The sequence below is a fragment of the Candoia aspera genome, chromosome 18 (assembly GCF_035149785.1).
Source record: "Candoia aspera isolate rCanAsp1 chromosome 18, rCanAsp1.hap2, whole genome shotgun sequence".
NCBI lineage: Eukaryota > Metazoa > Chordata > Lepidosauria > Squamata > Boidae > Candoia > Candoia aspera.
This window is the reverse complement of record NC_086170.1, coordinates 2,426,530-2,449,173: the sequence shown is the minus strand read 5'-3', so window position 1 is coordinate 2,449,173 and position 22,644 is coordinate 2,426,530. Positions and strand designations below refer to the sequence as shown.

General features: G+C 44.8%; 2 protein-coding genes across 2 annotated transcripts in view; one reads left to right on the top strand and one right to left on the bottom strand.

Moving 5' to 3' along the window:
- The window catches only part of LZIC (leucine zipper and CTNNBIP1 domain containing), a 382,321-nt gene that overhangs the window by 216,769 nt on the left and 142,908 nt on the right, over nt 1–22,644 (bottom strand). The gene's annotated exons all lie outside the window — the stretch shown is intronic.
- PEX14 (peroxisomal biogenesis factor 14) overlaps nt 1–22,644 on the top strand; it is a 78,357-nt gene that overhangs the window by 32,387 nt on the left and 23,326 nt on the right. Inside the window, exon 3 of the mRNA XM_063317455.1 lies at nt 8,793–8,877. Within this exon, the coding sequence (XP_063173525.1) occupies nt 8,793–8,877 (85 nt within the window). The remainder of the gene's footprint in view (nt 1–8,792; nt 8,878–22,644) is intronic.

The window sequence follows — 22,644 nt, the reverse complement described above, 5'->3', positions numbered from 1 at the left end:
TCCTATCATGACAGCTGGGGATTATGGAAGTCGAAGTCCAATCCATGTAGAAGGCACGAGGTTAAGGAAGATCAGGCTACATTTCAGGCAACACCTAATGAATCAGTATTTGGGATTACAAGTACAAATCACATCTTAAAACATACAGATGATCATACACAGGGTAGTGACTACTAATGAGCCTATTTAGCTCATTAAAACCTATATATTCACCTACCTTTTGACAGCCCATTCAAGCTAAATACACTTGCCTCTGTCCAAATACCCTGTTGTTTCCGAAATGTAGGAGAGAGTCCTGAGTAATTTTTTTCTGCTGTTGGTGTATATAAATGACCATACTTTTACCCATACTTCCAACATCTTAGGGGATCCTCCTTGTAGCCAGAACTCTCTGTCAAGGGGAACAGACTTCCCCAGGAGCTGGGGGGCCTTCCTCAACGAGGTCTTAAGTGTCCATTTGCCATGGATGCTTAGATAAGGGGTTGGGTTGGGTTCAATGATCCCAAAGTCTCTCCCAACTTTTAATTACTATGGTTGGGGTGCTCGTGAAGACGCATCATGCAACGAGGTCCCTGTAACGCTGAAATGCAAAACACAGCAACCACACTATCCTCTTTCACGTAGAACACTACAGTATTGAGGTGAACCAGTGTGCCCCCAGCTGCCTTCCGGATAGTTTAATTTTTATGTTTTGATACGCTGACTCCTTCCATCCGCTAAGTCTCCTTTCCCCCAGTTGAAAAACTAGGGTAAAAACCGGTAGAGTGACTTCTTAAATTCTGTTGCAAAAGGGAACACTTTTGCAATAGAATTTAAGACTGGATGCTTTGTGGCAGGGTTTCTAATCACACCTGCCCTTTTTTAACAGCACCTTCCAACCCAGTGATAAAAAGCCATAAAATATTTGTGTTTGTAGCTGGGTGGGGTGGGGTTAGGATGAGATTGTTCTCTTTTCCCTACCCCATTCTTAATTCCCAATAAGCACTTTAAAAAAAATTACTTACAACCCCAAATGTTGAATCGGAGGAGATCGCCTGGTTGATGAATCTGGAAGTTGGCACAGTGCATATGTGGGTGCTGATCTAGCCAACCCAGGATTCTTATTCTGAGCTGTATCTGGAATCTAGAGGAACGATGATGCCTCTTTAGCAAGATATATTGCTTCATAATTAGCCTCTTGCATTTTTCTACGACTGCTAGCATCAGCGTTCCTCAATGTGTTACCCTGATTAACAGCTGCTTTGCAACTATTTCCTTGTGCCACTGATGACCATATTTGTCAAGCTGGTCCTGACAAGAGTACGGATTTTTCCCCCTTCTTGTCTTAGCTTAAAACACAGCATTTTCTCACCTTCCCCTCCCCAAGACAACGGTGGGTGTTCCTTCCTCTCTTCATCATGAGGCCAGGAACATTAAAAAGTAGGTTCTGTTCTGGAGCATGTGGCTTCTTCTGAGTAGGTAGCAGCAGATCTGCCACTTCATCCATCCAGTCCTTTTCTATCTCAGTCCACAATTCAAAAGCAAAAATCCACCTAAAAATATGAACGCACATTTCTGAGTGTACTGGAGCTCACGGTAGCTGTTTTTAATTGTAACTTTTCAGTGGTGCCACAGTATTCAGAGAAATACAAGAATGGATGATGGGGGAGGTTCTGCACCACACAGCAGATTGCAAGCTACAGAATTAGTCCGTTCCCCTCAGTTCCTCCAATTTATTCAGGCTCTCATAGCTTTGAAAAGCCTTCCGGGTTTCCTGTGGGCATTCCAAAGTGCCAAAAAAACCTGATTCCAGCCTGTGAAATATTTGCAAAATTAAACTATAAGGCAGTATTATAATGGTTTAGCATGCTGATCAATATCACTCATAGTGGTTACCTTCTGCCTCTCGATGCTGAGAATTATTATGGCTGGTGCTTCCATTTTTGCAAAAATATATATAAAACTTCAGTGGCAATTCTAGTCACACACTTCCTGGTATGCATGGTGGAATCTGGGACGTGGTATGATTTAGTAAAGAGGACCGGAAAGATAATGGGTTCAAATCCTGCTTGGCCAGGAAATGTGATGCATGTGGAAATCGAAGTAGTCCCAAATATACACAAGAAAAAGTGATTTATTTAAAGTTATGGGAAGCTGAATTAGATGAACAGATAACAAGATGTGGGGTAGTGGCTGTGGTCTGGGATTAAGACTCAACTATCCAGGAAAATAAGTATCTTTGAGTGACTTTTGGGCCATTATACAGAGCTCACAATTGACTCTTGAGAGCAAAAACTTGGTGGCCAAGCTTGTGACTAGGGTTATATTCACATTAGGCCTAAGCACCTCTAAGCTCTCTCATTCCAGCAGCATGCCGAGATTGCTTACTTTTCGCCTTTCTTTACTTGTGTCTTGGGGACGTTTTAGATGGTACGTAGATTCAGCCTGTGTAGCCATTTTATGTTTCGGTGTATTGCACAAACCCAGAAAAAGGGTTAATTCAGCATCCAGGTTGAAATGTGTTAGGCTGAAAACAAGGTATGGGTATTAGGTTGATCTGGGAAGCAGAGTAAGATAATGTTTAGAGTACTGATTTTTCCACAGAACGGATAGCCAATAATGATTTTAAGATAACTATGGTAAAATCCCTAATGCCCACTGTATTTTCATGGTCCCTAGAAATTTGAGGATATAGATAATGTATGTCTGTGTGTTGCAGTTATAACAGCCAAGGATATCTCTCTAGAAGTTGTGTCTGAGAGGGAGCAAGTGAATCTTTCTTTCTTAGCTATAATTTTGTAATGTCATTTTCAATCAATAGACCTTTAGCAAAAAGATGATGGAGGAGGCCTTTTAAATAATTTAGCTCTTGTTAATGGAGCGATTTCATTTTTTGATAGAACGGCTTTATTGAGAAGTAGATCTTTTGCATGAGGCTTTTTCACTTCTTCGTAACCTCTCTGCTATTTTTTTTTTCCCATCCTGTGTGTGGAATCCAAGCTCAGCTCTTGGCCTGCCCATCAGAAACAGTCTTGTTAATTTGGGGTAGAAAGGCCCCGTTTCTTCATTTTTAGATCAGCAAAGCCATTTAGACGTCAAACGGTTGTGCATAAGCTTTAGGTTCAGGGCTTGTAGTCAGTTCAGGTAGAGGATGAGTTGGGTGGCAGTTAGCTCACTTTTGTGATAAAACATTAATTCTAAAGAGGGATTAACAATACCTGGCTTCAAAGGGCCTTTCATACACACATTCCTTATAACAATATTCTTTGTAACTATTATTAATGTTTTTATTATGATACAAGTTCTAATGTTTGTTTTTATACTTGGTTTTTATTGTATGTGAGATGGGCAGCTATATAAATGTGATGAAGAAACAAACAAACAAACAAACTGTATTTGGGACCTTGGAAAAGTCCATTTTAAAAAGTTGGAGATAATATCCTATAAAATACCATATTTCCTATAAAATACCTATATTTCCTATAAAATAGCTATATTACTATAAAATACCTATATTTCCTATAAAATGTTGTTGTTTATTCGTTTAGTCGCTTCCGACTCTTCGTGACTTCGTGGACCAGCCCACGCCAGAGCTTCCTGTCAGTCGTCAACACCCCCAGCTCCCCCAGGGACGAGTCCGTCACCTCCAGAATATCATCCATCCACCTTGCCCTTGGTCGGCCCCTCTTCCTTTTGCCCTCCACTCTCCCCAGCATCAGCACCTTCTCCAGGGTGTCCTGTCTTCTCATTAGGTGGCCAAAGTACTTTAGTTTTGCCTTTAATGTCATTCCCTCAAGTGCAACCTGAATTAAGTTCAGTAATCTTCGCACCTAGAAATACAAAGTCTTTCACTGCTTCTACATTTTCTCCCTTTATTTGCCAGTTATCAATCAAGCTGGTTGCCATAATCTTGGTTTTTTTGAGGTTTAGCTGCAAGCCAGCTTTTGCACTTTCTTCTTTCACCTTCATCATAAGGCTCCTCAGTTCCTCTTCGCTTTCAGCCATCAAAGTGGTATCATCTGCATATCTGAGATTGTTAATGTTTCCTCCGGCGATTTTAACTCCAGCCTTGGATTCCTCAAGGCCAGCTTGTCGCATGATGTGTTCTGCGTACAAGTTGAATAGGTAGGGTGAGAGGATACAGCCCTGCCGTACCCCTTTCCCAATCTTAAACCAGTCCGTTGTTCCGTGGCCTGTTCTGACTGTTGCTACTTGGTCGTTATACAGATTCTTCAGGAGGCAGACAAGATGACTTGGTATCCCCATACCGCTAAGAACTTGCCACAATTTGTTCTGGTCCACACAGTCAAAGGCTTTAGAATAGTCAATAAAACAGAAATAGATGTTTTTCTGAAACTCCCTGGCTTTTTCCATTATCCATCGGATATTGGCAATTTGGTCCCTAGTTCCTCTGCCTTTTCTAAACCCAGCTTGTGCATCTGGCAATTCTCGCTCCATGAGTTGCTGAAGTCTACCTTGCAGGATCTTGAGCATTACCTTACTAGCATGTGAAATGAGTGCCACTGTTCGATAGTTTGAACATTCTTTAGTGTTTCCCTTTTTTGGTATGGGGATATAAGTTGATTTTTTCCAATCTGATGGCCATTCTTGTGTTTTCCAAATTTGCTGGCGTATAGCATGCATTACCTTGACAGCATCATCTCACAAGATTTTGAACAGTTCAGCTGGGATGCCGTCGTCTCCTGCTGCCTTGTTATTAGCAATGCTTCTTAAGGCCCATTCAACCTCACTCTTCAGGATGTCTGGCTCTAGCTCACTGACCACACTGTCAAAGCTATCCCCGATACTGTTATCCTTCCTATACAGGTCTTCTGTATATTCTTGCCACCTTTTCTTGATCTCTTCTTCTTCTGTTAGGTCCTTGCGATCTTTGTTTTTGATCATACTCATTTTGGCCTGGAATTTACCTCCAATGTTTCTAATTTTCTGGAAGAGGTCTCTTGTCCTTCCTATTCTATTGTCTTCTTCCACTTCCGCGCATTGCTTGTTTAAAAATAATTCCTTATCTCTTCTGGCTAACCTCTGGAATTTTGCATTTAATTGGGCATATCTCCCCCTATCACTGTTGCCTTTTGCTTTCCTTCTTTCTTGGGCTACTTCTAGTGTCTCAGCAGACAACCACTTTGCCTTCTTGGTTTTCTCTTTCTTTGGGATGTATTTTGTTGCCGCCTCCTGAACAATGTTGCGAACTTCTGTCCAGAGTTCTTCCGGGACCCTATCTACTAAGTCCAGTCCCTTAAATCGATTCTTCACCTCCACCGCATATTCCTTAGGAATATTAGTGAGCTCATATCTAGCTGATCTGTGGGTCTTCCCTAATCTCTTTAGTCTGATCCTACATCGTGCAATAAGAAGTTCGTGATCTGAACTACAGTCAGCTCCAGGCCTTGTTTTTACCGACTGTATAGATGTCCGCCACCTTTGGCTGCAAAGGATGTAGTCAATCTGATTTCGGTGTTGTCCATCTGGTGAAGTCCACGTATAAAGCCGTCTCTTAGGTTCTTTCCTATAAAATACCGTATAAATAAAATAAATGAATAAATAAATTTCAGGATAATCATGGTTTCCAGAATGCCTCTGGGCACTATATGAGTTCTAGTGGTGTTTATATGAAATAAAAAATAATGGGCGCTTTGTTCAGAAGTGTGCCTTCCTGCCCCCAGCCCCCCCAGCCCCAGAAGGACAAAGTTAAATTGAGCTGATAGAGAGCATCTTGGGGATCTAGAGAGGATGGTGGGAGCAACCTCGCCCATTTGCCTTCTGGGAAATGAGTATTTTATTCTGGCCATGGCCACCACGGCAGCCTTTTTGAGACAATGCCCACAGAACTTTCTCAGAACTCCAGTTTGATCAATTTATCTGTTTGATAAACAACAAGAAAAGGCATGCAGAAGAATTGAGTCGATGGAAGCACTCTTAAAACTGAGAGCTTAAAAATTGGTTTCTAAGTTTAAAAAAAAGCCTGGAAAGATAGCCACCTGAGTTTTTCATCCATTCAGCGTCAGACCACTTAGGTTTGTTGATCATCAGAGTTTTCCCCCTGATTTCATTGTAGATACAGCAGTAGAGGAGTTGATGGAAGACAACCTTGTAGTCAACTTGGCCCAAACCACAAGGGCAGAAGTGCTTATCCATTGGACATTTGCCAACTCTCCCATCACGGCCTGCCATGGGCACAGTTTGAAAGTCCGAGAATCTTTCCTTGATGAAGTGTTAGCGATGTTGACCAGATCCTGGGATAGGCTTCTATGTTTCTTACAGTGGTGGTACCCAGAGGAAAACTTTGAAGATTGTGCCACAATAGTATCTCTGCAGACATCTTGTTCGAACAGTTTCTCTCTGGTCTTTTCGCTACTCCAGGAATTAAGTTCCCCTGAAGGAGGCAGGGAACACGGTTGTAGGACAGAAGGCAGGAGTTTGGCCTGTTGATTTCCACTCTGATACTAAAAGAAACAGGGTTTAACTAAGTAGGGTTAGAGCTGCTTCCAACTGGGCAATGACCATCCCACTCCCCGGTAGCCCATAAAAGTTGGGAAACTCTGCCTGGCGTTATTAGATGATCCGTAATGGTTGCTAGTCCATAAATGTTGCCCTCAAGCCAAGGAGTGTTAAGTTCAAGTTAATGAAGCTGTACAATCCGAGGGATTTTGGAAGTTTGCCTCCTGCCAAGCCTTAGCAAGCATTTTGGTACCAGCCGTTCCCCTTAGTTGCAGAGAACGAGGCCCATCAAAAAGTTCCAGAAGGAGCCGGTGATTAATATGGAAGCAGAGTCGCTTTTGATACGCTGGCACATCTCTGTATCTGCTTATTCGGACATCTCTCTGGTTCAGCACTTTCTTCCTGCGGGTTATTAATTTGTACTGTTTATCCTTCCGCCTTTTGTGCGGCAGTACCTGTGCCGCTTAAATGTGCAATTTCCCCATCGCTGGCATTTCCAGCGAGGCAGATCAACGAGGGGGCATAAACAAGATCAAAGCAGCGCTTTATGTGTTGCAGAGAGGTTTGGGTGTTGGATTCATATTATTTTATGATTTGAAATGATTGAATGCTAAACTTTAAAGAGCGGAATTTCTGTCCTCCGCCTCCTCCCATCTTCCTTTCTCTTCAATCCCAAGTATGCTGGGACTCCGTCAAATTTCCCGTTAAAGTAAAAAATATGAATTTCATCTCCCTCCCAAATTCATTTATCATGCTTTTTAAAAAGGTGTTTTTCTGCTTTACCTGATGTCTAAATTAGATTGGCTCATATAATGCTGTTCTTTGCTATATTCCCCCCATGCTTTTCTTAAATGAATTAGTAATGACAGCGTACTCCATCACACCCTCTCTACAGCCACTTTAAGGGGGAAGCCGGGTGATCTAAACCTTTTAACCTATTAAAGATGATTTTCCCCAATTGAATCAGACGCACCGCAGGTGTAATAGCTAATCATTTAAACTACACCTGCTATTATGTTTTTTTAAGCCATTATGCATGTTGGATAGATGATAATTCATGTTTATTGCATTGTCCAACGGATCAGTTTTGCCTACACAAGACTGATTAATGTATTTAAAGAAATAAGAGATGCCATTTAAGGCAGGGGGGGTATGTACACATACACAACATTGATGGAATGTACCAAGGAGTACATCAAAAGGGCCATTAAAAGCCATCAAACTTTGCTCTTTGACCTAAGATGCATATTTGAAAGCCAGGTAAAGGCCAACTTTCCCTTGAGTTACGGCAATACACTTGGGTTGGGTTTTCCCATTGAACCCAAACTCTTCCAAACCCTTTCATCTTTGTTAGAAGGATTGTGGCAATATAGGACAGAATCCCAAGGTCCAGAAGCCAATCTCCAGTCAGGGTTGGTGAGCAGAAGCAACTGTGGTCCCACTGGATGATCAGCAGTTGGCTTCTGGGAAGAGACGAGACCATAATCCTAACAGGCGCCCTGCTATTGAAAGCTGCCCTTTGCTAAAACATTCTTTCCATGCTGCTTTTTGGCTAAAAAAAAAAAAAGGCAAACATGTACTAATTAACAAAGTGACTTTAGGCCATTTTTATTCCAAGTGGTTTGGGATAATAGGAGTCTAATTCAGTATGCCTGAAGGAAACCAGGTTGAGGAAAGCTGTTCTAAGTGATCAGCAAACGGTTTGGCCCAGCTTGCTCTTGAAACCCGATTGTACTCTTTGTTCCTCTTCACCAAGTTTATATTTCTGCAAAAGGGAAAAACAGATCATAAACTCCTGTAAAATATTTGATCGTAGTATGTGGATGATAGAAATTTTAGAGGTTGAAATAAAGATAAAATATTTTTTTTCTTTTTGCTTCTGCCTTTGGTTCCTTTACCTCCCTTTCTGTTTTTTTTTTTTAAGAAATACATTTTAACCACACACATCTTAACATTTTAGAATTGTTAAGCATCCATTTCTAGGTTGTTAATGGCCAAGAATTGCCCTCTTATTCTTTGTAAAGTACCATGTACAATAAGTATTGTTGCTTCTCATTTCTTCTTCATTTCCTCTTTCCTTGATTGTTTATATTCACGTTTTCCAGGCTTCAAAAAGGCTGCACCTTTTTATTTATCATGAAATGATCATCTCTGCTATACAGTATAAAAATAACCTTTTTGAACTCTCTGATGTAGATGCACATTTCAGTTAAATTACTGATGACCTTAATTTACGGGTAGCCAAGCATTTGTAGTAAAACGTTGATAGCTTGGCTGTGCTGGAATCTGAATTCTGGTGAATCCTATTTTAAATTTCTCTTTTTCTTTTTCCCAATCTTTTGCCTGCTCTGCAGATTGCCACAGCAGTGAAGTTTTTACAAAACTCTCGAGTTCGCCAAAGCCCACTTGCAAATAGAAGAACATTTCTGAAGAAGAAAGGTACTATGGTATACAATCTAAAAATTTAATTCTCAATCTCTTCCCTTCCCTTCCCTTCCCTTCCCTTCCCTTCCCTTCCCTTCCCTTCCCTTCCCTTCCCTTTCCCCTTCCTTCCTTCCTTCCTTCCTTCCTTCCTTCCTTCCTTCCTTCCTTCCTTCCCCCCCCCTTCCTTCCTTCCTTCCTTCCAAATTCCAGTTTCTTCAGACTTTTCTCGTGTGAATTGTCACATTGGCTCCCTCCCCCCACCGTGTCCTCCTGAACTCTGAAAGATTTTAAGGCATAGGAACATTTACAGATCCTAGGAGAACAGGGGAAAAGCCAGTGAAATGAGATGCAATAAAATTGTTTATATTGCAAACTTCTGAAGTGCCAACTTCTCAGAAGACCGAAGGGCTTCTTTTGGTTGGTTCTAAGTCATTCATGGTATTTACTGTAGGCTGACCAGATGAAACGGTCAGGAGCTTCAGAAGAGAGTGGCAGGCTGCAAAGAAGTCCAAGCAGCAGGCAGGGGTTAAATTTGGGGTCACTCTGCCTTTCACAGTCAGAAAGGGCAGGCGATTGACGGCCAAGCTCTTTTAGAAGCAAAGAAGATCTACATCTTGATAAATTCAGCATCATTTCCAGCCAGTGGCAGTTGCTCAATTCATGGCCCTGCAACATTTGTGTGGCACGTACATTAAATGAATTGCCTTTTTTTTTTTTTAAGTGACCATTTAAAGCTTAAAGTGACCCTTGAAAGTTTTAAAACAGTCAGCTCAAGAACCCAGACAGACAGACAAGAGTTTTCTTTAGGGTTTAAAGACTAGATCTGAGGTCATAAATCCCGTATCTTAGCTGTGCTGTTGCACAAAGCAGTTACGGACTGGCACGATTGAATATTTCCCGGTGTGTTTTTTTAAATCCCCTCTACGTAGAATGTGTGAAGATGTTTGAAAGAAGCTTCCAGTGCCGGGCCGGGCCCTGAGAAGCTGGTGTCCCGTGTGAAAGGAAGTACATTTACCCTTACCTGCACCTATATCTTTGTGTTCATCACATATATTGGTATGGATGTCAACCAATATCTGAGAAAGTACCACCCAGAGTTGAGCTAACTCTTCAGATATTTGAAGCCCACAATGTCTCCCCCTAACCCTTCCTTCAGGCTACAGATACCCAGTTCTTTCAGACCTTCTCCAGAAAAATGGAGTTTCTAGCCCCCTCACTGACCTGATGGCTCTGCTCTGGAAATGAGCTAGTTTCATTTACACCCTGCAGCCTGGCCAGCACCAACCGAAACACTGCATAATGGAGACACCACGCTTCTCTTACTGTAGCCCAGCTTTGCACTGTCTTTGCACACAGGTTGTGCTTGTGGAGCAGCAGCCTTGGTAGGCTCCACAATAGGGCAGTTTTCTGAACCTAGGACCCTCCATCTGGTTGGATCTGCAGTGCCCAGAACTCCAAAGACCATGCTGGCTTTGGATCCTGGGTGTTGTGATCCTAACATAACCGCAGGGACTAGTTTAGGGAAAGCTGTTTCAATTGCTGGATGAGCAAAGGCAAGATGGACATGAGAAGTGATAAACCGATGGATTAAATGATAGTAATTGTTAGGCAGGGGCCCAAACTTAGGATTTTTTTGTGTCCACAGGTTGCTTTGTAGCCTGGCTGTTGTACTAAGCAATTTGTACAAAGTACACTCTTCAGCATCATCTTCATTACAAAAATTAGGCCTTTAAAGCTCCTCACTTTCAGATCTGCTTTCTGGCCATGCAAGATTCTCTCTCTCTCTCTCTCTCTCTCTCTCTTTTCTTTGAAATATGTGGACCTACAGGGAGTAATTAATCATAAACGCTTTGGGATTTCTACTCTATCATCGAAGCAATGAAGCAGGGGAAAGCTGAACCTAAAAGCTGTACTGATTGCCTATGGTAACCTGATGCAAAATCTATAGTTGCTGAGAGATCCTTTGACACCTCCCTTTCTCTCCCCCCCACCTGAAACAAGGTCCCATAATAGGTATCATGCCCTATTATAACTATCTATACATCTCGCCCAAATGACCAGTCATTCCTTGTGTTTCTTTTCTCCATTCCCCTCTGTGCTTCTTTTTCAGTGTGGATGGGCTAAGATTTCATTTGCAAAAGGTATTTAGAGCAGTTTAGAGACAAATGTCTCCGATGTTTGCGCCCCGTTCCCCTGCCACCAGCTTCAAGGATGGGCTGGGTTTGGTTTGGTTTTGCTTTTTAAGTATCTGAGCTCCATCTAATCTGTTTACTTTTAATAAATCTCTGACTGGGAGAAGTGGAGTTGGTGGTTGGTTTGGTGGGGGAGAGACAAGACGGCATTGAAAAGAGAATAGAGACGGTGACCTGATTAAAGCTTCTAATGGATTACTAGGCTAATGACGATCCCAGTAAAGAAGACCACATCGAAACCAGCAACAACGATAGTCCTGTTTGATGCACGCACCCCCTTCATTTTAGCTGCCCTTTGTGCTAATTGTTCACAAGGCGTCGTCATTCCCTTTAAGAGTGGACTTGGGTGCAGCGAGCATCAATGTGAAAGCGGAATCTGAACTTCTACAATAACTTCGACCTCCTGGGGGTGGGGCAGGGAGAAATCCCTCTGTAGCATGTGGGAATTGGCAGGGGGTTGCTTTAATTAAAGGGAGGGAATCAATCTAGTATGTTAAGGTGTTATATATCCTATAGAAACCCCCCCCCCCTCTTGACTCAGCCTAAATGCTCATCCAAAGCTTATTAGAGAGCCCAGCAGAAGCACCTTTCCCAAGCGCCAAGGATCTGCTGCCACTTTTCAGGGTCGATTCCTAGGCATTCTTTAACAAGGATGCTTGTTTCCGAACAGGTTCTTCCAGAATGTATCTTGGGGCTAACTCTGGTGCTGCCATTAGTAAATCAGTGATCAAAGGCTGCTTGCTGTCAAACTGCTGGAGCCACCCTTCTGGGTGGGCTTCCTTCTAGTAAGGAAAGGATGCACACGGAGGGCTGGGGGCGGATAGGCCTCTTTCTCTCTGCCTTGGGTATGATTGGCCCATTCAGTCACTCCCCACCCAGCGGTACTTCCCCTTTCTGCCTTCGACGCTCGGTTTTGATGCCTGCCTGAAGAGCTTCCGGCACCTGCAATTCATTGCAAAGGTGAGCCGCTCTCGTCGTCTTCACGAGAGGCAGGGCCCTGCGCACGCACTGACTTTCCTCAGTGGGAGTAACTTGTGGGACCTTCTTTAAATTTCGGGCTACAACCCTGAATAGTTAGCATAGCCACGCAGTTTGGGCGTTGTAGCACATCCAGGTTTAATACACCCTGTTAGCACCCAACTGTCTTTCTGGTATCAGCCAGCTTTCCAACCCAGGATGGTGGTTGCTTTGCTCAAGCACCTTTTCGGAATGGCATATGGTCCCCTCTAGAAAGGCCGAGTCCAGTGGCCGGTGCCCAGAGCCCGGGCTGCTGAGCGAGCCGCTGCAGCCGCACTTTACACATTGACTACATCTGCCCATTCTGGCATTTCTCCATGTGGGCGTTCCTCGGGAATAAATCACAAACAGGGACGCCCGCAGCAGCGGCACTGACACCCCTTTGTGCGTCCCGGACACTGGGGGGCCTCTCCTGCCACTGGAATTAAACCCTTGAAAGCCCAGATGGAAGCGACATCTCATCTAGAACCCCAGGAGGGCTGGCAAGACCTCAGAGCTGCGCGTGTAATAGCCTGAGCAAATGGCTCCCGATGGATCAGCAAGCTCTTATTTGGAGAGATGTGTAGGAGGCCAAGGGAAATTTTGCCCTTCTGCGGGCTGGCTTCATTAATCTGGTTCATTACCTAATGCGCTGAAAGAGACGGAGGAAGGCGGAAGCTCTCCCTATGGTTCAGTTGCCCCCTGGGCCTTTGGGAACCCTTGTCAGGCCATTAAGTCGCAGAAGGTGATGACAGCTAAGTGGAGGCCGAGCGGAGCTTCGTGCGGGACCAAAAGGAGGAGAGCAGGCAGTTGGCATGCCGCAGTTTGGACTGCCTGAGCTGCAGGTTCTGTAATGAATTCTCTTCCTGCGTCACCTGGGACCTAACACATCCGTGCCCCCAGAACCTTTTTCTTACCTGAAGCAGTTCGTGTTTCGAGCAAGCGCCCCCACCCCTCTCCCCCATGAACCACCACCTCAAAATGATCAAAAAGTACCGCAAAAGAAGGTTTAGGGATGGTTTTCTCTGCCCACCCCACCCCGATTTTGCCAGAATAAAACTGGAAAAGAGATCTGATTTAAAAAAAAAAATCCCTGTACAGTATCTTCCTCCTGGATTGGAGAGCAGCAGGAATATTGGGGGGAGATGTCCTGAGCACGGCGGCGTGGAAGAAAGCCATGCTTGGACCCGTGCCATATTGTGTTAAAATTCAAGTCTTAAAATACAGCTGCCCTTCAGTCCTTGCCGTTGCCTAATCCGAAGTATTCTTAAAAAGCCTTTTTTGGAAGTGCCACCGGTTCGACACCGGAAAAATGCGAACACCTTTGGCGTCTGCCCAGCACAAACTACGGTCTTATGCCCCTCTTTGCTTAGGCAAGGCTCTGCAAGGATATTTTGTGGGCAAGCAAATGTCCCCTCCTTTGCAGCAGCAATTCCCATCTTCTGTACCAGGAGGGTAGATTGTATCGTACCTTAAAAGCTTTTGGTTCCCAGTTCGTATGTGAAAGGAATAATCTCGGAACCAGGCGAGGGCTGAAGAAGATACCTGGCTAAGTAGAAATTCTGCTTATGCTGTGCATTTTTTAATCTTCGGGATCTGGCTGATGGCTGCGGTTATAATGACAAACTCAGACTTGAGTCTTAAATATTGCGAGAGCCTTCCTGTAGTAGCGGCTTTGCGTTTCCTCTGGTTCAGCCTCGCACAGGGATCCTAAAATGTAATATATTTCTGAAAGGGAGGTACGATGTCTGGGCAAAGAAAGGCTTCTGAAAGGGAAGCGGATTCCAATTTAGCTCCCCCTCCCCCATTACTTTCCTTTTTCTTTTTCATAACTTAACTCCATTCCACAAGGCAGTTTATATGTCCTTGAATGGAAGCTTGTTACTGTGAAAGCTTTTTTAGCATTGATTTCATAACCGCCTTAATTTAATAGCTCCATCACTACTGCGAAACCCCGCAAGTGAGGACTCCTGCTTTCCAGGTCACTGACCCTTTAATTACAGAGCTTGTTCCGATGGCCAGGTTATCGACTGGACAGCTCCAAGATTGCACCCCTTCGGCTGGAAATGAAAACGAGGACTCCTGCCTGGCGTCCTGCTGGTGGTGAGGGTGAAGGACGAGGAGGAAGAGGAGGAGGAAGAAAGCGGTGCTGGGGGTGGGAGAATAGCCTCTCGCCTTTCTAAAATTAACTTCCTCCTTCAGCTTTGTAATTAATTTTTCGGGAGTGTCACAGAGAGGTCTGTGCCTTTTTCTTCCTTCCTTCCCTTCCTTTTTTTTTTTTTTGGCAAAGCAAAGGCCAGGTGTCTGCATTCTCTGCAGGGAAGACCCCCATTCGTTCACAAAAATGAGGCAGATCCCTGCAGGCTTGTTGGGCAAGTTCCTAATGCTTGTTAAGCTTTTTCTCCGGCCCCTTCTCCCTTGTCCACTGGGAATGGATGCAAAGCTCTGCTGGATGAGATCAAAGACTGTCTAGCATCTTCTCTTCTGCATCAGCCCGTGAGAGGTCTCTGGAAACTGCCACGCAGAAGACCAGGGAACACTCCTTCCAGGCTGTTCCTGACATGGAGGCTTCAGTCCTTCTGAATATGGAGGTTCTATATAAATAGTGTGAGTCTCCAGTGAGGGGACTCCTGTCCTCTTCAGAGTTTGTGGCCACGAACAGACACAGCTCTTGCTGTCTAGCTGCTATGCACCATGCGGATTTTATTTTTTTCAACTAAGTACTTTCACAGCCTTCAGGATGTACAATTTTTCTTTAGATTAGGAGGCAACAAGGATTCTACCTCACACACACCCACACACACCCAAGAAAAGAAAACAGGAGGAGAAGAAATAGCCAGGCGTAGAAACAAGGACCAGGGAGCAAAAATTCAACAAGTCCACGGCTCAGTTCTGCAACCCCCTTGGGGGTGGGAAGAGAAATAGCTTTTTGTTTTAACTTGTGCATGGAGGTAATATAATGGCTCACCAGCTGGACCAGCATTCTGGGAGATGCCATTGAGATTTCCCATCATCTGCCCAGAAATAAAGAAGTGGCAGGTGGTGTTAGGCAGGGAAAAAGGAAAACAGTATCACGGTCAACTCCTAATGGACCGCGGGTGGAGGGAGGACTGTTTTAAATCAAGAAAGGTGGCAAAAATAATGTCTCCTTGATGTGCTAAATTTCTGTGCCCAGCGTGCCTTTGCACTCCAAGTAGAGGCATTCAGTCACACCCTGGTTGTGGTCGCAAGCAGCGCAGGGCCATGCCAAATACCCGTAACCAAAAATGCAAAACCTGCATGGAGAGTCCGTCCTTCGTTCTTTCCTTCCTGATTCATTATTCTTAAGTACTTTCATTAGAGAGGAGTAAAAAAAAAAAACAATCACAAATGTTAAGGTATGTTTTGCTGAAGTTCCCGTTGCACAGCAGGCCGACAACGTGAAACATTCATAGTTACTTAACAGTAATCCCTTTCCCAGGTGGACTCCCTAGAATATTCTGCTCCAGGTGGAACGGCTTGACTTCCAAGGGGGAAAAACTGAAGAATTCGTAGCCAGGTGTGGTACAAAGCAGCCTACGGAGGAATTAAGGGATGGGGGAGAAAGCGAGGAATGAACTGGCTGAAGAGTCTGGTCAGCTGACAGATGTGCCAATGGGAAGACGGCAAAGTCATCTTAAACTTCTGACATGCCATATAGTTGATTCCAGTAGCTATTCCTGTAAAGGGCAAACGTGCTGCTCCCATTAGGAAGGATTTGATTAACCATGGTATGTTGGCTAAGCCACAGTTGGCTGTGCTTGCATAAGACGTTAAAACCATAAAGTATGGTTGACAGACTGCAGTGTTTGGGGTCATGCAACATGCTAAGCCAAACCAAATAAACCACATTATGGCTCAGCTCGTCGTGTGAGTCCCGGTTGAATATGTGTGTGGCAGGGGGTGGGGGGAAAGGGAGGCATTTCTGAGTACTGTCCTACTCATTTTGAAATTCTGGCTGTATCTCAAAACAGCAGGCCTTTAAAAATGAATGAAGAACCTGAACAAACCAAGCATATCCTTTTCAGCAGTATTTTCCGGTGGGGTTTTGATACCTGCTCTCTGCTGATGTCCCATCTTGTAAGATTCAAAGCTCAGGGTTGATTTCTTCCTGCTTTCTCAAGTGGGTACCAAGTCCCCGAAGAAAGGACATTATAAGGAGCAGCCACCTGCTGTCCTAACAGTTTTGCAAAGACCCTGTGGAACAGGTTTGTCGCAGCCTCTAAATGTACATGTGGTCGATCCATAATTGAAGGTGCAAGTCCCATTAAGTGCAACAGCTCCCTCCCCTCTTTTCCTGCTTTGGCTTTGCCCAGTAGATTCATCAGGCAGAACCAACGAGAACGGAGTTCCTCAACCTTGGCCGCTTTAAGATGCCTGGACTTCAACTCCCAGAATTCCCTAGCCAGGCTGGGAAATTCTGGGAGTTGAAGTCCAGGCATCTTAAAGCGGCCAAGGTTGAGAAACACTAAACTTCAGTTTGCTATTGACTTAACAATTCTGCTCCTGTTCCGTAAAAAGCTGTCCATGACATTACTTGAGCTCTTAAGAATCCCTTTACAGCCAGGAGGGGTAGAATTGTTCTCCACCCCCGTCCCCCATCTCTTTCTCCTACCCAGAAACATCCGGACAAAAACGTAGATTGGCTTCCCTGGAAGCTTTGTTTTGCCCTGCTTCAGAGGATCAAGTTAATCTCTCGGTCTCCTCTGCGCTCATGAAAGCATTCCCTCCGCGGCGGCGTTGGGAACCCAAGGGTTGGCTGGGCGTCATTAACCAGCCTCGCCTTGGCCAGCTCGCTGTTCCCGCTGTTTTGTGGTTTCCATGGATGCTTGTCAAGAGGAAAAATTGTGCTGTCCTTGATGGGGGTAGGGAGAGTGTGGAGAAATACCTCCGTCGGCCGGACTTAACACTGGGCGGTGGGAGGCTCCAAAATTTTGATTGCAGAGAGCTAAGTTTGTGGCAGGTTGCACACCGCCCTGCTCCACCCCTTGAGCACTGATCCTTCATTGCGAGCACCACCCTTAGCTGAGCAAAACAAGGCAGGGGTACTTATTGAAGGATTCTCCCCCCCCCCTTCAATTTCCCCCCCCCCTTTCCAGATGGATGAGAAACGAAATAACATGAGGTTTTCCAGGATCTTTTTTTATAATTTTCTCTTCCTTTCTGTGAATGTAGGTGGGTGGTAGGAAACAAGGAATTAAAGCAGGAAGAAGTTTATTTAAATTGATCAGATATGACTTTTAGAGCCCTGCTGAGGGCTGGTCTATTGTTTCATTACACTCCATGGGCTCCCTCCCACAGATTGGGGGGGGGGTTCTTAATTGGTGGAAGCGTTGTGGGGAATGAACATGGTGACCCCCTCCCCAGATCTAGCTGTCTGGCTCTTAAAAGAACCCTAGCAGTTTTTTTCCTCCCCTGTTTTTAAGGGCAGGTAGAGAGATGTCAAGCTGGGGGCGGGTGTACCCTGCCCTGACATCAAACCAAATCACAGTTCTGTGTTTTGGTGAAAGTTTGGCTGTTGTCTAATTCAGCGTGTTAACAGTAAATGTGGTTGTCTCTGGAGGCCAATTTGTGTCCTTGCTTTTGAAGAAGTCCGCTGGGCATGGACAGAAAGAGGGGGCTGGTCCAACCTGCCTCTTTTTGTAAGAGTTTTCCCGCTGCTTATACCTTACGAAATTCTAGACTTCGTTGCGCTGTGCAAAATACGTGTTGCCTTTGTGCAAGTCATCTAAAAAGTAAGGGGCGTGCTCTGATCTCGCCCAGGGACATTGGGGTGATTGCATTACAGTTTTCTAGAACTTTTTGAAGCAAATACATGGGTTATATTAAAAACTGCTATCCTATCAGATTTCTTTTCCTGATGTGCGTCGCTGACCTTATGCATTAGAATTGGCTGATTGAATTTCTTCCCCAAGTGCATGTGCGACTCTCTTGTGCCTGGCCCCACTGCTGCATTCCCATCTGACTCACAATATTCATGCCCTGCTCTCTGCGTGGAAATGCTCCCTTTTTATGGTGATAAACAAAATTAAATTTGTCTCCATCAAGTGCTGACCTCTGTCACCTTAAAGGTCGTGTCTTTGCCCGGGAAGACGAGAGGCGCCAGTTCAGGATCATTTTGCTACCAAGGGACATTGGTGTGCAAGGACCGCTGAGCAAAGAAGATATTGAAATCTTTTTCCCCTCTGTTACCAGTAATGTCTACTCTCCGATGAGAGATTCCTCTCTTGCTAAACATGAATGGGGCAGGGGGAGGCCATTAAACTGTTAGCAATGCTGCTTAAATTCTAAAAGAGGTTTGATTTTTTCCCTTGCATCCTTCTCCATCCGGGCACTGTCCAAAACATTGAGATTTCGACTCCCGTAATTCTCAGCAGGAACCTGGGAATTCTGCTGCCTGGGTGAGGTGGGGTGGGGAACCCTGGTAGGCATGGATGGATTTTCCTGAAAAGGAGTGGCAGTTCGATGCCCCTCCAGATATTCTGGATCTCAGCTCCCATCAAGCCCAGCCAGGGAGGGGATTATTGGCATTGACGCTTCAAACATTTTGGTGGGTGCCAGAAACCCACCTTTTCCCTTGACTTTCCGCAAATCCTACGGTTGAGATGCTGCACTGTTGCTGAATTTACGATGGCGAAACACACCCTTTGCTATCAGATCGCTATTAAGCCTGCCTTCGCGTACAACTGATGGGAACAAATGCCACTGACAGACGCTCTGAGAATCGGGCTTAAAATGGGATGATGCATGAAAGGTAAAGAATCAATCTTGGGCTATGGGAAAGAAAGAGGCGCTCCACCCACAGTGCTGCATCGAAGGTGGGGCTTGGGCTGAATCAGCTTCAACCTTAGCCCACAGAGATCCTTCCAGTATCCACACTGGCCATTCGTCATTGGAAATTGTGCCATTTGTTCCCAGAGAGAGGTTAGCAGGGGTGGGGAAAGGGCTGTGACATCTGGCTCCCAGATGTTTGGTTCCCTTCTAATGAAGAGTCCTGTTTGGTGTTCTGATGTGTCCAGTTGTGGGCAAGGTGTAGAGGGGCTTGGCCCAGTGCCTTGTTTCTGATGCTGGCCAGCCAGCTGTCCTGGAAGGGCCTGACAGAGGTGATACCTGGTTTTCAGGGCTGTACTACTGCTGTATATGGAGGTTCCATTTCCACTGGCACTTGTGTGAGGAAGCTGCTCCTAAGTTGTGCATGTAAGAGAGTCAGAGAGAGACGGACATAGAAATGGGACTTTGGGGTGCCTTTCTCTTAAAGTACAGCACTATAGCAGTGCTTTCATCCTTTTCCCTTTTTCTCCAAGCTTTATATTTCACTTGTGTAGAGCTGCGCGCTCTGCATTTTTGAAGTGGAATAATCTCCCTGGATAAAAAAGGGCAGGAGCTCGCAATTGTTTGGCATGTGGCGCCGTTTTGCTGCATTTCCCACAACTTCTATCCTGGGTCATTCATCTGGCATTTCCAAAGTTCTTTTTTCCTCCTCCTATCATTTGTTATTCCTGCCTTGCACTCCTGAACCACCAAAGCACACGGCAACCGCCAAAGCTCAGTAATAAGAAATGAGTTTAAAAAAAAAAAAAAAAGAGTAATCTGAGTCTGTGGTTTGGGCTTAAAAAAAAAGAAGAAAGAAGAGAGAAGCTGTGTTTATAAGAACCAAAAAATAGCAGCTTCCATTACTGTAATTAAACGGCGGCATTTAACCTATCAACGCTGTTGCATCGAGGCGAGATGCGTTTTCAGATGATCGCTTCAATCCTCAAGGGGAATAAGAGCAGTTAAATAATTTGTTTGTGAGGTGCAAATTCTGTGTCAGCTAAAACGAGCGCCTGTGTTAGAAGCACTGGGGAGGGACTGGGTTGGGGGGGCAGTGGGAATGTGTTTATTTAGAATACCCTGGAGTTTAGTCTTTTTACCAGCATCTGTACTATGCTGTCAATAAACCCACGTCCATGGATTCCTGTTGTTAGCTGAGAACTCACCTGTGCTTCTCAATCTTGCATCAGAAAAGCAGACCGTTTCTTGAGACCTGCCCCCCTCCCCTGTATGAGATGGCTAAAACAAACTGCAACCACTGAAGGCTAAAAGTAGAGGAGATTATGATCAGTTGCCATCCACTGCATTTCTAAAGCTCACGGTTCTTTGGATTGCAGAACCCTGTTGAGTAGAATATTGCTATGCCCAAATGCAGTAGATGTCTACTTACAGAGGTTTTTTTTTTAAGGCAAAAATAAAAAAAAATAGGTTTTCACCTTTCTTGCCTGGGATGGGATTTCTCTCTCAGTGGGCTCTTCTCTTCTCTTCTCTTCTTTTCTAGCATTCACCTTTTTTCCCTATTTTTTTTTTTAAATCATCAAAACCCAAAATCAAAACTTCATTTTTTTATTTTTTTATTTTGTATTACAAGCAACTCCTGGGCTCCACTTTCTGAACTGTTTCATTCAAGAGTCAAAGTGGAAAGTCTCTGAAAGCCATAAATCTTCCGGAGTGACTTGTAAAGGGCAGAATTGTTTGGTCTGATCATGGAACCTGAGGTGTTTAAAAACAGTGGGGTTAGCTGTCTGTAAAGAAGTCCAGTTAAAAGCACCGTGAAGAGCTGTCTTTCTCCTATTCGAAACATCCTGAAAAAGAGAGGCCCGCAGAGTACTTCATCCTGGCCCAGCTGAGTTTCTGCGCCCCCCAAATGTAGTGTTTAAGATTGATATAGAATGACATGAATTTGTGGAGTGTGTTCTTCAGGGCATTATATTTTGCTCACTTAGCATTTTAGGAAGGATGGGGTGTGCATACCACACATTTCTGTTTGCAACCCCCCCCCCTTTTTTTATTTTTGCTTCCTCGTGTTCCTTGGAGCTACAGGGCTTACAACAAATGGTAGCTTTAAATCCCTAAGCCCTTATTGTCAAAAGCCATAAATAAAAAGGCACCAGGGCTGTGTGATGCTGCCCCGAACCTGTGACGTATGGATTTGGTGCCCCACGTTCCAAAACAGTTTTGAACTGAAGTGTCTGAAACCACCATCTGCTAGAGGTTTAAAGCTGTCGGCGCAATCCCCTCCTGTGCCCAGAGAAGATGCTAAGCCCAGGAACAAGTCATGCAAATTGCAATTATACCATCCCTGGTAGCCGTCCAGCCTGAACTCGAAGATGCAAACTTCCAAGGCAGTCCTGATTCACCGCAGGGAGCTCTTCATATTCAGATGCAGCCCAAGTCTGCTTCTCTGCCATTTCCCCTCTTCTTTCTTGCCTTCTGGAAGAGCAGTCCTCCAGTCTGCCCAGTCACCTTGTGGCGGCATGTTCAAAGAGCTGAGAGTTGAAACTCGGCCCTCCCAAACGGTGAGGAGCGCAGTGGAGTTCATGAACCTCCTTTTAAACCGCGTCCTATATAAGTGTCGTCTTTCCAGTGTAACGATTAAGAAGCCCACTCCCCAAACTGCAATTTCTTAAAACCCCACCAAAGCCCCCTTCCCCCTTCCCCCTTTGTTTTGTTCTTTGGGAGGGGATGGCAAGAATAATACTGTTAACGAACTCCCAGAGAACTGTGGCTGTTGTGCCAGTCTCGACCCTGGAGAATTGGAGTGGCAGCAAGCGCATGCAGTGTGACTCCTGTGAGGCTCATGATGAAACTTTTGCTCAGGCTTTGCCACCCAAACGCAGTGTTTGCTTCTCTTTTTAGTTTCTCACCCCCTTGTGGCTTAGGAGGAAGAACGTTAGCCTGCAAAGGCAAGTTCAGATCCTCCCCCAAAGGATGCCGGGCCTCAGTTGTCCTTCTCTTTGGTGTGCCTTTATATATTTTTTTCTCTTTGTTTTAACCATACCTCTTTTTTTTTATCTATCTATCTATCTATCTATCTATCTATCTATCTATCATCTATCTATCTATCTATCTATCTATCTATCTCCCCCACGTTCCTTTGAAAGAAACCTTGGTGCTTCACGCTGTCTCAGTTTTGGTCACAGTTGTTGCATTCCTCACTCCCACAAAATGCAGGAGAGGGTTATTTAATAATAATGCTTCTTTGATCTTCCCATAGTAGCCATGTTTACCGCCGAAGAGGCTAGCCTTCTGCTGTGCAGTTGCCCAAGGCGTTTCTTCTCCCTCCCAGGCACTTCCTTCCTCTAATATTTTCACCATGAAATGCCAGATCTCCGGAACAATGGCACTCAGACCAGGACCTTTGCATCCTTCTCCTTTTCCAGAGACAGCCTGAACCTGATGTGGCTCACCTCCTCCGCCTCCTCCGGGTGGGTCAAGAAACACGTTTCCAACAACCAGACGACCCTCTTTGCCTCTAGCTTGGGGGGGTGGGGGCTGACCTCTCCTGACAACCGCAACTGCAACTCCTTTGCCTTTTAAAGCGCCAATGAAATATATTTTGCACCGGCTTGTAATGTTGTGATTTATGCCACGTTACGGTTTGTGATATCCCAATGTCCTTTTGCCTTTGTGTTGAGGTTTTTTTTCCCTTCTCCCCCCTTCCCTCTCCCCCCTTGCTACATTTAATGTAATAGAGGTGAGTATATGCTCAGGGCAGCACCTAGAGATGGACGTTATACAAGAGTGCCTGGTGGAGGGCACT